Genomic DNA, 15,247 nt, shown 5'->3' with positions numbered 1-15,247 from the left:
ATGAACAGTTCATGAACTTAAAAAAATCGATAAATGTATGTCATTAAAATTGATTTCTTTTGTAATACTATGTATTTTATTCATTTATAAAATATTACTCTGAGAAGGGATCCAGAGGTTTAACCTGATTGTCAAAGGGGTCCTTGACACACATAAAAAGGTTAATAATTTTTGGCCTAGGGAGATAAGGACAGTACCTATTCCAGTGTCCTTGAAGAGGGTCAGCATGGACAAGAGAGTTAGTTATTTCCCAAGCAGACATGTATCAAGAATGATTTGGAGAGAGTACTGAGCTGAGGTGAAATGCAAAATACTTATTCAGTAGCTTATCAGACTACTATGCTTGTTCTAATGGTTCAATAATTGGCCTCTCAGAAGAGTTTAATTATAAAAAATTATTAAACTTGTTTTAAATCATTTTGTAAAGACATGCTAGGACTCATTTATGTTTAACATTGTGTGCAAATAAATTACCTGCCACATAATTGCCTCCTTTTTTATACTTACTACCTTTCTTCTGTTCCCTTTTGTGAGGAAATCCTGGACATGAGCCATAACCTAAGCTACATTTGTTTCTAGAGTGCCTGTGAGGGAAACCCGGTAGCTATAGTGTATGAGAAATGGGAGTCTAAACTCATCTCCTTTTTTTCTGTTCAGCAAGGAATTGATCTAAATAATTCCTTAGTTACCAGATCCAGGAAACAGGATGCCCAACCATAGACCTGAGACCTCTAAGAGATCTTCCATATCATTTTCTCTAACCTCAATTTTCTTTATTTTTAAGTTTTTTTGCAAGACAATGGAGTTAAGTGGCTTGCCCAGGCCACACAGCTAGGTAATTAATCTGAGGCCTAATTTGAACTCAGGTACTCCTGACTCCAGGGGCCAGTATTCTATCCATTGCACATCTAGATGCCCCCCTTATCCTCAATTTTCTAAAGAAAACTTGAATTCAGAAAGATCAAGGAATTTGCATGAGGTTACATAGTTATTGATTTAGAGGGAACCAATATCAGTATCCAGGTCTTTCAATGGCTTTCAGGCTGACCCTCCCCTACATTCCTCACCCCACCCCCTAAGCTTTCTTCCTTTGAAACTTTGAAATTAGTCACTTTCTAATACGGCATTTCTTTAGTCAGTCTGAAAATTCACTCTTTTCCTTTTCTTCATATTCCTTTTACATCCCCTTGCTACCATGACTTGGAAGACACAGGGGAAATGTAATTTATTAAAAACCAATTTTAATATTCCTCTAATCCAACTACCCAACAGTGGTTTTAAACTCAAAATAAAAATGGATACCAGGGGACCACTTATTGGTTTAGAAAATCACAAACTAACATTACCTATGTTGGACTCTTAATGTTTTTTTATTTTGTTCAACATTTCCCAATTATATTTTAATCTGGTTTCTATAGCTCTGGCAATTTTGCTGCTACATGGGGATTGATCCTTTCCTCTATAGTTACTCTTCCTTTAGTCCTACTTATCTCTGTGAATGAACACTAATGGATCTGAATCAAGAATTAATTAGCAGAGTAAAAAATGAAATAAGAAGAAACAGAAAAGAGGAAAATCAAATTGTTAAGCCATAAGAAAAGCAATAATCAAAATTTAACACAAATATTGACAGAGAATAGATATTACTACATGAAAATGAAAGTATATATCTGAGTGCAAACTTCTGGAAAATATTTGTAGAGAATATACTAGAGAAATACATAGTATATTTCTCACTTTTCAGATGTGGTACTGTATACCTAATCTGAGTAATAAGGAATCCCATTAAGAAAACTCAGCTCACAGTCAGGATTACACAGGATTTAGCAGCAACTACATTAAAGGCTTGTAGGGCTTGGCATATAATATTCTGTAAGGCAAAAGAGCTTGGAATGCAACTGAGAATTAACTACCCAGCAAAACTGAACATCCTCTTCCAAGAGAAAAGATGGACTTTTTTTTTTAGGTTTTTGCAAGGCAATGGGGTTAAGTGGCTTGCCCAAGGCCACACAGCTAGGTAATTATTAAGTGTCTGAGGCCGGATTTGAACTCAGGTGCTCCTGATTCCAGGGTCAGTGCTCTATCCACTGCACCACTTAGCCTCCCCAACAAGATGGACTTTCAATAAAACAGGGGAATTTCATATGTTCCTGTTGAATGGATCAGAGCTGAACAGAAAGCTTGGTCTTCAAGTACAGGACTCAGATGATGCATGGAGAGGATAGATGAGAAAGGTAAATTATGAGGGACTTAATGATGATGAACTGTCTATATTCCTTCATGGAAAGATGATACTGATAATACTCATATGAACCTTCTCATTTAATAGAGCAGATAGAAGGAGCTTTTATAGATGAGGCACAGGAGAGAGCCGAATTTGAAGGTATAATATATTGTAAAAATGGAGTCAGTGGGTGAAAGGGAAATGTAGTGGGAATAAGAGAAAGGAGAGGCAAAGATATTTTATGTAAAAGAGTCAAGAAACAGCTTTTGCGACTTCCAGCCAAGATGGTGGAGAGAAGACAGTTCTAAAATCTCCTGATCTTTCCCCATATGTGATATGAAACAAATCTCTTAACAGAAATCCAATCAACAAAACCCAGAAAGATGGGGTGGCTAGGTGGCACAGTAGATAGAACATCGGCCCTAGAGTCAGGAGTACCTGAGTTCAAATCTGGTCTCAGACACTTACCTAGCTGTATGGCCTTGGGCAAGTCACTTAACCCCATTGCCTTACAAAAAAAACCCTAAAAAACCTAAACCCAGAAAGAAAAGCCAGAAGAAAGAACATCTACCTCAGGATTTGTCTTCCACAATCCTGGGTGATTCTGGGTGCAGAGGGCAGACTCTGCTGGGAGCATGGACTGGGGAGAGCCTGAGAACCTGGATTAGCCAAAGGTTAGTCTGATTAGTGGAGGGGCTGGAGTTCTGGAGCTTGAGGGTCTGAGAACCAGACCTGTTTGCTCAGGGGAGGGGCTAGAGCCTGGTGGACAGCAGGAGCTTAGGTCAACTAGGGAGCAGAGGCATTGGTGTTGGCACTTACCCTCGGGAGCTTGCCAGCAGGGCTAGAAGGAGAGTTCCAGTGCTGGAGAGCTCCAGACACCATCTCTGGGTTCCTCTGGTCCTGAGGAATTTCAAGTCCACATCTCCATTTCAGTTGAAGCCTCTTCCCATAACAAACACAATTAGAGAATACCTCTGCCCCAGGTGCAGGTGTGTGAGCTCCAGGAAACACCTCAGCTGACAATAAGGAGCGGGATGACCTTACCACAGGGTAAAGCCCACTGTTCATCAAAGACAAAAGTATTTAACAGCTTCAATCATTCCCTCCAGGCCAAGGAAGAGGGCCTCAATCAAGGTCACAGACACTCCAGAGAAAGCAACCAGCACCTCCTACTGGCCAGCTGGAGATATAATTCTCAGTGAGCAAATCCTCTAGCACTCCTTACTGGCCAGCTGGAGATATTACACTCAGTGAGTAAAGCCTCTAGGGATCCTAACACCAAACCTCTGTGAACCAGCTCTTCCCCAACTCAAGGTCTTAGTAAAATGAAGAAAGGCCAACAGAAAGGAGGGTCTATAGAAAAAGTTTTGGAAGGAAAAGACCCTAACTCAGAGAGAGAACCTCTGAGGAGAATATGATCTTGTTTCCAGCACAGAAAGACTTCCTTGAAGAAATAAGGAAGGAGATTAAAAATCAATTGGAAAATTTGGGAAAAGAAACCCAAGAGAAGATTAACACCTTGCAACAAGAAAACAAATCATGGAAAATACAATTGGACAAATACAAAATGAGAATAATTCTCTCAGATCCTCAATTGGGTAAATGCAAAAAGAAAATAATTCTCTCAAAACTTTAATTGGTCAAATGGAAAGCTCTTTCAAAAATAGAATTGACCAATTGGAAAAGGAGTTGCAAAAGGTAAATGAAGAAAACTCTTCTCTAAAAAAAAAAGGATGGAGTCTGTAAAAACTAATGACTTCATGAGACAGCAAGAGCCTGTTAAACAAAACCAACAAAAAAAATAGAAAAAATAGAAGAAAATGTAAAATACTTCATCACCAAAACCACTGACCCTGAGAACAGATTGAGGAAGGACAATCTGAGAATTATAGGTCTTCCTGAAAACACTGAAGAGAAAAAAAAAGCCTAGACTTAATATTACAGGATTTAGTGATGGAAAATTGCCCTGATATCATGGAACCAAAGGGCAAAATAGTTATTGAAATACATCGTTCCCCTCTAGAAAGAAATCCTAAAATGAAAACACCAAGGAATGTTGTGGCCAAATTCTAGAACTATCAGATAAAAGAGAAAATCCTGCAAGCAGCAAGAAAGAAACAATTTACATATCAAGGAACCACAGTAAGGATTACACAAGACCTGGCTACATCAACATTAAAGGATCAAGGGGTGGCTAGGTGGCGTAGTGAATAAAGCACCGGCCTTGGACTCAGGAGTACCTGGGTTCAAATCCGGTCTCAGACATTTAATAATTACCTAGTTGTGTGGCCTTAGGCAAGCCACTTAACCCTATTTGCCTTGCAAAAACCTAAAATAAAACATTAAAGGATCAAAGGGCCTGAAATGAGATAATCTGAAGAAAAAGGGAGCTTGGAATGCAGCCAAGAATCCACTATCCAGCAAAGCTGAACCTTCTCTTTCAGGGGAAAAGATGGACATTTAATGAAATGGAAGACTTCCAACAATTCCTGATGAAAAAAATGAGAGCTAAATAGAAAATTCAGACATCAAACAGGAGGTTCAAGAGACACATGAAAAATTTTGAAAAAGCGGGGGGGAGAAAAAAATCAACAATCCAATAAGATGAAACTGGTTATATCCCAGTATGGGGAAAAGAGTCTCATAACTCTTAAGAATTGTAACTCTATCAGAGAGAATATACTTAGCCAGAAATGATGGACATCCGTGACTTATCCATGAGATTGCTACCCAAAGGGATGAAACTGGCTATATCCCTACTTGGGAGAAAGACTCTAATAACTCTCAAGAATTGGAACTCTATTAGATAGAATATACTTAGTCAAAAGTGATGGATACTCAGAATTTTCTATGACTCAGAATAATTTAAAAACACTTTCTCCTTAAAAGTGGGGACAGGAAGGAGATGGAAGGAGGAAGGGGACTGAATGGGATAAATCTCATTACATTAAGAGGTACAAAAGACCTCTGGTAACAGAGGGGAAGAAGAGAGGATATGAGAAACACCTGAATCTTCCTCTCACCAGACTTGGCTTAAAGTTAACATACACACACTCAGTTAACTTAAAAAACATCTTACCTTTCAAATATTAAAAAGGGAAAAGGGTGGGGGGGGGGGGACAGAGACAGGGAGGGGGAGAAAAAGGGGAACTAATGGAAGGAAGGGGAAAAAAGGGGAGGGAGGTGGATATAGGAAGGCAAACACACTGAAGGGTGGTCATATTCAGAAACAAAACACTGGGGCATATGAATAAATGGAAAAAAGGGAAAAGTTCAAACAGAAGGAAGTCAGCATGGAGGGCAATAAAAAGTTAGTAATTATAACTTTGAATGTGAATGGGATGAACTCTCTTAAAACATAAGCAAATAGCAGAGCAGATTAAAAAACAGAATGCCACAATATGCTGCTTACAAAGAAACTCATTTGAAGCAGAGAGATACATATAGAGTAAAGGTAAAAGGTTAGAGCAAAATATATTTTGCTTCAGCTGAAGTGAAAAAATCAGGGGTAGCAATCCTTATCTCAGACAAAGCAGCTGCAAAATAGATAGCATTAAAAGAGATAAGGAAGAAAACTATATCCTCCTAAAAGGTACCATAGACAATAAAGTGATTTCAATACTGAATATGTATGCACCCAATGGGATAAGATCCAGATTCTTAGAGGAGAAGCTGAAAGAACTGCAGGAAGACATAGACAGCAAAAACTCTACTAGTGGGAGACCTCAACCTCTTGCTCTCAGATTTAGATAAATCAAATCACAAAATAAACAAGAAAGAAGTTAAGGAGGTAAATAGATTGTTAGAAAACCTAGACATGAGAGACTTATGGAGGAAATTGAATGGGGATAGAAAGGAATATACCTTTTTCTCTGCAGTACATGGCATTTACACAAAAATTGACCATGTACTAGGGCCTAAAAACCTAACAATAAATTGCAGAAATAGTGAATACATCTTTCTCAGATCATAATGCAATAAAAAGCATATGCAATATTTGGCCAGGGAGATATAGACCCAGAACTATTTGGAAACTGAATAAACTCATTTTAAAGAATGAGTATATCAAACAACAAATTATAGAAAGAATTATTTTATCCTAGATAATGACAATAATGAAACAACATACCAAAACCTATGGGATTCACTCAAAGTGGCTGTCAGGGGTTATATTATATTTGAATGCTTATGTGAATAAATTGGAGAAAGAGGAAATCAAAGAACTAAATATGCAACTAAAAAAATTAGAGAAAGAACAAATTAAAAAAAACACAATTAAATACCAAATTAGGAATTTAAAAATTAAAGGAGAAATTAATGAAATCAAAACAAAAACTATTGAATTAATAAATAAAAGCAAGAGTTGGTTTTATGAAAAAAACAAATAAAATTGATAAACCTCTGGTCAATTTGATTAAAAAAAGAAAGAAGAAAACCAAATTGTTAGTATGATAAATGAAAAAGGTGAACTCACCACCAATGAGGAAGAAATTAAAGTAATAATTCAGAATTATTTTTCCCAACTCTATACCAATAAATTTGACAATCTAAGTGAAATGGATGAATATTTACAAAAATATAAGTTGCCCAGGTTAAATGAAGAGGAGATTAAATACCTAAACAACCCTATCTCAGAAAAAGAAATTCAACAATCCATCATTGAATTCCCTAAGGAAAAAACCTCCAGGGCCTGATGGATTCACAAGTGAATTCTACCAAACATCTAAGGAACAATTGGTTCCAATTTTATATAAACTCTTTGGAAAAATAGGGGAAGTCAGAACTCTGCCTAACTCTTTCTATGATACCAATATGGAGCTGATACCTAAGCCAGGAAGATTTAAAGCAGAGAAAGAAAATTATAGCCTATCTCCCTGATGAATATCGATGCAAAAATCTTAAATAAAATCTTAGCAAAATTATTACAACAAGTTATCACTAGGATAATACATTTTGACCAAGAGGATTTCTCCCAGGAATGCAGGGTTGGTTCATTATTAGGAAAACTGTTAGTATAATTAATTATGTCAACAACAAAACTATCAGAAATTATAGGATTATATCAATTGATGCTGAAAAAGCTTTTGACAAAATACAGCATCCATTCCTACTAAAAACACTAGAGAGTGTAGGAATAAATGGACTGTTCCTTAGAATAATAAGCAGTACCTATCTGAAACCATCAACAAGTATTATATTCAATGGGGAGAGGGGAGAGGCATTCCCAATAAGATCAGGGGTGAAACAAGGGTTACCATTATCACCATTCAATATCATGTTAAAAATGTTAGCTTCAGTAATTAGAGAAGAAAAAGAAATTGAAGGAATTAGAATTGAGAAGTAAGAGACAAAACTCTTACTCTTTGCAGATAACATGATGTTCTACCTAGAGAATCCCAAGAAATCTTCCAAAAAAACTACTGGAAACAATTAGCAATTTTAGCAAAGTTGCAGGATATAAAATAAACCCTCATAAATCCTCAACTTTTCTATATATGTCTAGCAAGATACAGCAGGAAGAGCTAGAAAGAGAAATCCCATTCAAAGTAACCTCAGACAATAATACCTGCAAGTCTATTTGCCAAGGCAGACTCAGAAACTTTTTGAAAACAGAAATCACTTCTCACACAAATGAAATCAGATTTAAATAACTGGGCATATATGAACTGCTCATGGATAGGTTGAGCTAATACAATAAAAATGACAATTCTACCAAAACTAAACTACCTGTTTAGTGCCCTACCAATCAAAATTCCAAAAAAAAAAAAAATAATAATTTAATGAGTTAGAAAAGGTGATAAATAAATTCATATGGAGAAATAAAGTCAAGAATTTGCAGGAATTCAATGAAAAAAGTGCAAAAGAAGTGGCTTAGCCCTACCTGATCTAAAGCATCAATCATCAAAAGTGTCTGGTATTGGCTAAGAAATAGAGTGGTGGACCAGTGGAATAGACTAGGTGCAAAAGCAGGAAACGATTGTAGTAATCTGCTGTTTGATAAACCCAAAGAATCCAACTATTGAGATAAAAACTCTTTCTTCCATAAAAACTGCTGGGAAAATCGGAAGTTAGTATGGAAGAAACTTAGATTAGCCCAACATCTCACACCCTATACCAAGATAAGACCAAAATGGATACAGGATTTAGACATACAAAAACAATATTATAAGTAAACTAGAAGATCAAGGACTAGTTTACCTGTCAGATCTATGGAAAGGGAAGAAGTTAATGACTAAGGAAGAGATGGGGAATATCACTAAAAACACACTAGATGATTTTTATTACATTAAATTAGAAGGTTTTTGCACAGACAAAACCACTGTAACCAAGATCAAAAGAAATGTAGTAAACTGGGAAACAATCTTTACAACTAATGTTTCTGATAAAGGACTCATTTCTAAAATATACAGCAAATTGAGTCAAATTTTTTTTTAAAAAAGCCATTCCCCAATTGCAAATGGTCAAAGGACATACAAAGGCAATTTACAGATGAGATCAAAGTAATCCATAGTCATATGAAAAAGTGCTCTAAATCATTACTTATTAGAGAAATGCAAATTAAAGCTTCTCTGAGGTACCACCTCACACCTCTCAGACTGGCCAATATGACCAAGAAGGATAATGATCATTGTTGGAAGGGTTGTCAGAAATCTGGGGCACTATTATATTGTTGATGGAGCTGTGAACTCATCCAACCTTTCTGGAGAGCAATTTGGAATTATGTCCAAAGGACAACCAAAATATGCATACCCTTTGATCCAGCAATACCACTACTGGGCCTATACCCTGAAGAGATGATGAAAAAGGGTAAAAAATCACTTGTCCAAAAATATTCATAGCAGCCCTGTTTGTGATGGCAAAGAATTGGAAATCAAGTAAATGTCCTTTAATTGGGGAATGGCTTAGCAAACTGGAATATGTATGTCATGGAACACTATTGTTCTATGAGAAACCAGGAGGGATGGGAATTCAGGGAAGCCTGGAGGGATTTGCATGAGTGAGATGAGCAGAACCTAACAGCAACATGATCAACCTTGATAGATTTGCTTATTCCAGCAGTGCAACAATCAGGGACAATTGGGGGCTGTCTGGAGGAGAATCTGTATCCAGAGAAAGAACTGTGGAGTTTGAACAAAGACCCAGGACTATTATCTTTAATTTAGGGAAAAAAACTGATATCTTATTGTCTGATCTTGCTGTCTCTTATACTTTATATTTCTTCCTTAAGGATATGATCTCTCTCATGGCATTCAATTTGTTTCAATATATACCATGGAAGCAATGTAAAGACTGGCAAATTGCCTTCTGTGGGGGGTGGGGGGAAGGAAGTAGGATTAGAGGAAAAATTGTAAAATTAAAAATAAATAAAATCTTAAAAAAAAGAAATAGCTTTTGCAATGGTATTAGAAGGGGGGAGGTGATGGGGAATTAGGAAGCCTTTATTCTTATTGGAAATGGCACAGAGAGGAAACTGCATACATACTCAATAGGGTATAGTAATCTAGAAGACAAAGAAGGGGGACAGGGGAGGAGAGGAGGGATGGGGGTGATAGAGGAGATGGTAGAACATAGGAGAAGATAGCCAGATGTAATACATTTTCTTTTTTACTTTTTGCAAGGTGCTGGGATTGGGTGGCCTGTCTGGGACCGGGGGGGGGTTGAGTTGTTGCTGGGGTCTCTGGGGTGGGATGTAGGGTTGGCCCTCTTGGCCCCAGGGCAGGTGCTCTGTCCCCTGTGCCACTCAGCTGCCCCACAGAACACTTTTGAAGATGGACAGAGTGAAAGGAGAAAGAAAGTATAAGAGATGGTAGTGGGGAGGAATGAATAGAGGGAATTACCATCAGCAGCAACTGTGGAAAAATAATGGAAGTAACTTCTATGATGGGTTTATGATACAGAATGTGATCCACCTGAGACAGAGCTGATGGTATCGGAACACAGACTAAAACACATTTTTCTGTTTCTTTCACTTTATTTCTCATGAGGTTTTATATTTTTGTGGGGGAGGGGGTATTATGTTACTCTTACAACAAGAATATTTTAGTAATGTGTAAATAAATTAAAGAAAATTTAAAAAAAAGAAAGGGGAGGGGAGAAAGGGTAAAAATGAGGAACTCTAAGTTTTGTAAGGGTGAATGTTTACAATTGTGTTTACACATAATTAGGAAAACTAAAATATTCAACTATTAAAAAAAGGGAAAAACTGTAAACCCCCCCCCCCCAAAGAAAAGAAAGAAAGAAAAAGAAAACTCAGCTCCAAGGTAGCTAGGTAACAGAATGGATAGAGCACTGGCCCTGGAGTCAGGAGGACCTGAGTTCAAATTAGAACCCCAGACACTAAATGATTTCCTAGCTGTTTAACCTTAGGGAAAATCACTTAATCCCACTGCCTTGCAAAAGCAAGGGGAAAAAAAAGAATACTCAGCTCTATCATCTTCTTACACTGCTTATCTATAATGCTTCCAACTCTCCGCCTCTTGACTCCACTTTTCATATTGTTAGACATTTTAAAAAATGAGAGTATGGAACAAATTAACGAGCATTTTCAGAACTCTGCTCTTCCTTAATTTTAATATCACTGATTCTTTATTTTAGGTTTTTTTGTAAGGCAATGGGGTTAAGTGGCTTGCCCAAGTCCACACAGCTAGGTAATTATTAAGTGTCTGAGACTAGATTTGAACCCAGATCCTCCTGACTCCAGGGCCTGTGCTTTATCCACTGCACCACCTAGCCGCCCCCAATATCACTGATTCTTAACAACTTTTTGAGTTGTGTGTCTCCAGGGTACCAGTGAGGGAAACAGGATGAAATATGAAATTCAATTCTTTGCTCTAACCACCCAGGATAAAACTCAAATATTCACTTTCTCCTGGCGTGTGTTTGTGTGTGTGTGTGTGTGTGTGTGTGTGTGTGTGTGTGTGTGTGTTGGGGGGGTTCTCCAAACTTTCTCATACACACGTCTCTTTCTAAGACACCTGAGCCTAGGTATATTACCAGATTTCAAGAGCCAATTTCATTGCTGTTAGATAATATAAGTAAGTAAATAAATAAATAACTTCTCAAGTTAGCACCAGTAAATAAAAAAGCAGGGGTTCTTAACTGGGATTCATGGAGAGGTGGGTGGGTGGGTGACTCTCAGGGGATATTTGAGCAAGAAAAAAATTAAATCTTTATGTTCAATAACCTCTAACGGAAATTTAGCACTTCCTCCAATTCATTAAAACATTTTCTGAGAAGGGATCTATTGGCTTCTCCTGAATGCCAAAGGATCCCTGACTTATCAAAAATGGATAAGAACCAATTAAAAAATCCCAAGTAGGGACTGAAAAAGAGATAAGAGGTCCATTTTCTTGTAGATAAGAGAAGTAAGCATTACCCACAAATGCTCTCCGAGAATTTTCGCTTCTGCCAAGATTTATCTCCTCTTCCACTTATCCCCAGGCCAAGGCATTCAAAGCATTCATTCTCTGCCTGCTGGGCAGCGCACACCTGAGAGGAAGTCTTCCTCCAGGACCTGGTCCTGGTCACCTTCCGCTGGCTCCCGCCCCTCTGCCTCCGGGCTTACCTTCCAGGCCAGGTCCAGGTCGAAATCCCGGGCTCGCAGAAACCTCAGCAGGAAAGCATCGCTGAGGGCCATGGGCCAGTCCTGGCTGCGGTCCGCCTCTGCTCGCCGCCGGAGCTCGCGGATGCCGGGCTGCAGCAGCGGAGAGGTGTCGGGGAGGTCGTTCAGCAGCTTCCCGCTGAGCCCCTGTTGGGACGGGTCCAGATCCATGCTACTGCGCTGGCGGGGCTGCTCCTGGCTCAGAGCGGGGGACGCAGAGCGGAGACTGCCCGGTCGCTGGAAGCTGCGGCTGCAGATCTAGGGGCGAGAAGGTACCGCTGCCTCTGCGGCCAACCCATCACCTGCTCCTCCTTCAGCAGCCCCTGCCAATCCGGACAACCCACCCTCAGAGGCGCCCGCGCTGCCCTTGCATAACCGGGTCTCTTGGACGGCGCTTGGATTCTCTTTACCCTCCCGGTGCCAGACTGGGAGTGAGTGCCCCAGCTCAAGGGTCTTTGCCCAGCCTCCCTCTGGAATTAGTTGGCAGCTTGCTTTTCTGGTTTCCTCCCATTTTTATTCACAGTGAAACCACTTCAATGAGAACTTTCTCTTCAGTGTCCTGTTTTGCTTAAGCAATTGCAAGGATTCTGAGTCCAAGTGCTGTGATAGAGATATTCCTTCACTAATCCAAAATGGAATAGTTAAAAAGTTTTAATAATCTTATTGGTTTGGGCATCCATAGGAGGAAATAAGTAATTTTAAAATGTCAATAGTAAATCTACAGGTTTATAGAATTTAGAAAGGGAAGAAACACGTCCAACCTTTTCCTTTTACAAATTAGAGAACTGCCCAAAGAAGAGAAGGATTTGTTCAAGGTCTCCCAGTCAACAAGGAGGCAAAACCAGGGCTAGAAAATACTGCCTTAGATTTCTCTAAAAATGGAATTCTGACTCCCTTCATCTGTTTTCCTTTTTGAAAATGAAAACAAAAATGCAGGCTGTTCCTTTGAGATTAGTTTCAGGATCTGTTTTTAAATGTCAATCAATTTAGTTAGAGTTTGTAAGCTTATTTACTGAAAAAAAAAATTGTGCCAAAATAAAGTTTAAATTCCAGGGTCTCTTATGCAATGCCTGTTTATGTATTTTTCTCAGATTTGTTCTTTTTGTTTTTCACACTGGTTGAATTGTTCGAGTGACCCAGTTGAGGGTTGTTTTTTTTTTTTGGCAAAGATACTGGAGAAACTTGTCCATTGCCTTCTCTGGCTCATTTTACAGATAAGAAAACTGAGATAAACGAGGTTAAATGACTTGTCCAAGGTCTCACACAGCTGGTCTCTGAAGCCAGTTTTGAACTCAGGAAGATAAGTCTTCTTGATTCCAGGCCCAGGATTCAATCCATAATGCCACCATATAAATACATAATATATATATTCTTTGTATTTTATTGTATATTTGTATATTAAATTCTATCATTTTATATTAAAGAAGACAGAAGTTGGTGGGGAATGTGGGTGGGGGAGGTGAAAGGAAGACTTGGTGATTGACCTCAGAATCCATAATAAAAAAATCTAAAATAGCATTTTTTTCTAGGACTGGTGGAAGTAGGAAGTGAGATTACAAAAAGAAGAAAAAAAGTAAATATTCAAAAAATAGACCCATATTTGCTTTTGTATCTTAAACTTCAACAAAATTTAACTTTGGCTATTAGAGTAACACAGAACAGTAATCAGTTCACCACACCTAATTCCATTTACCACACCTAATCCAGTTTAATTGGAAAAATATTTACTTCCCATTCTCTTTTTTTGGCAGCTTAGTAAAAGAAGTTTCTTTAGCTGTAGATTTGAATCTTCATCTATAATGAAGTCTTTACCCAAATTCAAAAGCTAATTATCAAATAGACCAGAATAATAATCTCATAAGTGTCTCTAAAAGAAAAAAACATTGTTTCATTTATGTATAAGAATGCCTATTGTCCATATTATGTTGTAATTACAAGGACAACATCAGTCTATATATTTTGGATAGCCAGCATAAAATGGACAACAAAGTGAGCCCAGAATTGAACAGGAGGAAACTAGATTGGAAATCAACATCTCCCATCCCCCACCCCCAAAAAAGTGATATGGCAATAAAATGTTCCTTTAATGCTCTAAAACTTTCTCCAGAGACAAAAATCCATCTTTATCAATGTTGTTATAAGGCCACAAGTCATAGAATATTATATCATTCCCTGAAATTCACCTCTAACATATTGAATATACTACTTTGTGGTTAATTTATGGAAGTACAGGAGGAATTGTTGAACGCAATTGTACAGTTATAGATGGCTTATAATCTGCATCATAAAAGAGAAATCCCACACTGGTGGGGTCCATATGAGCAAAAGTTTTATTTTAAAGTATAAATTGTTAGATGCAGACTATTACATATTATCTTAAGATCTCAGAAATCTTAAGAAAGTCCACTATCTGAGACTGCCAAGAATACACTTTAGAATATTCCCCCATATTGGGTCACCAAGCCTATATTTGAAGATTTCTGGTAATGGGGAAACTCAGTACTTATCAAACCAAAAATTCATTAAAATTATTTTTATTCCTCTAATAGTAAGGGATGTGTTACTTTTGCTATGATCAATGGAATTCATTTTGCCTTATTGCTCCTAGTTCTGTCATTCAGGACTGTCAAAAAAAAAAAGAAATCTAATCTGTCTTCCAGTGGCAACCTTCAGATATCTGAAAACATCTAACATGTCCCTAAATTTTCTCTTTGCCAGACTAAACATTCTCATTTTGTTCAACTAATGAAAGAGTTTAAATTTAACTCCATTGAATTGAATTTTATTAAGTAATTTGCTCATCTCTGTCAAGAGTTTTTTGAATCATTACTGCTATTCAAAAAACTTACTGCTATTCAAAAAAAAATTTCTCCTGGATTTGTGTTGCATGCAAAATTGATGAGGATAAATATAAAATCTGTACTTTTAATCTATTCTCTAGGATACTACACTGGAAACTTCCTTCCAAGGTAAAATTAAATCATCAATTTCTTAAGATCCAGTCAACTAAAAAATTTCAAATCCATCCAATTATACTATTGTCTATCTCACATTTGTCTTCCCCCCCTCACAACTTTGGCCAACTATTTGCTTAAAATCTAAGTGGGCTTTGTTTATTGAATTACCTTGAGCTATCTGTTTAAGACATAAAGATGACAAGGATCTGTAATAACTTTAACACTGAAAACTGGCAGTTTGCTAACTCTTTCCACCAGTGAAGATAATAAGCCATCTATAACTTGATAAACTCTAGGAAGTTAGCTGAGGTACAAAGAGGTTAAGTAAATTGCCCTGGATGATATTTCTAATAAATAATCAAGGATATATTTGAAGCTATATTTTCCAGACTCCAAATCTAGCTAACTTTATCAAAAGTCCATAATATTGGGGCCACTAGGTGGTGCAGTGAATAGAGCACCAGA

At 37.6% G+C, this 15,247-nt stretch overlaps 2 protein-coding genes across 3 annotated transcripts in view; one reads left to right on the top strand and one right to left on the bottom strand.

Moving 5' to 3' along the window:
• The window catches only part of YTHDF3 (YTH N6-methyladenosine RNA binding protein F3), a 192,140-nt gene that overhangs the window by 63,544 nt on the left and 113,349 nt on the right, over window positions 1-15,247 (top strand). The window lies entirely within an intron of this gene.
• The window catches only part of TTPA (alpha tocopherol transfer protein), a 69,714-nt gene that overhangs the window by 52,078 nt on the left and 2,389 nt on the right, over window positions 1-15,247 (bottom strand). The window contains exon 2 of one of the 2 annotated variants that reach the window (XM_074201936.1): window positions 11,790-12,083. In XM_074201936.1, coding sequence (XP_074058037.1) covers window positions 11,790-11,996 — 207 coding nt within the window. In that variant the 5' untranslated portion in view covers window positions 11,997-12,083. Of the gene's footprint in view, window positions 1-11,789; window positions 12,451-15,247 lie in introns of those variants that run through there. The other variant, XM_074201937.1, reaches the window with a different exon arrangement.

This window comes from Macrotis lagotis, chromosome X (assembly GCF_037893015.1).
Source record: "Macrotis lagotis isolate mMagLag1 chromosome X, bilby.v1.9.chrom.fasta, whole genome shotgun sequence".
In the NCBI taxonomy this organism is placed as follows: Eukaryota; Metazoa; Chordata; class Mammalia; order Peramelemorphia; family Peramelidae; genus Macrotis; species Macrotis lagotis.
Note: the sequence above shows the minus strand (reverse complement) of the source record. Positions and strands in the feature narration are given on the sequence as shown.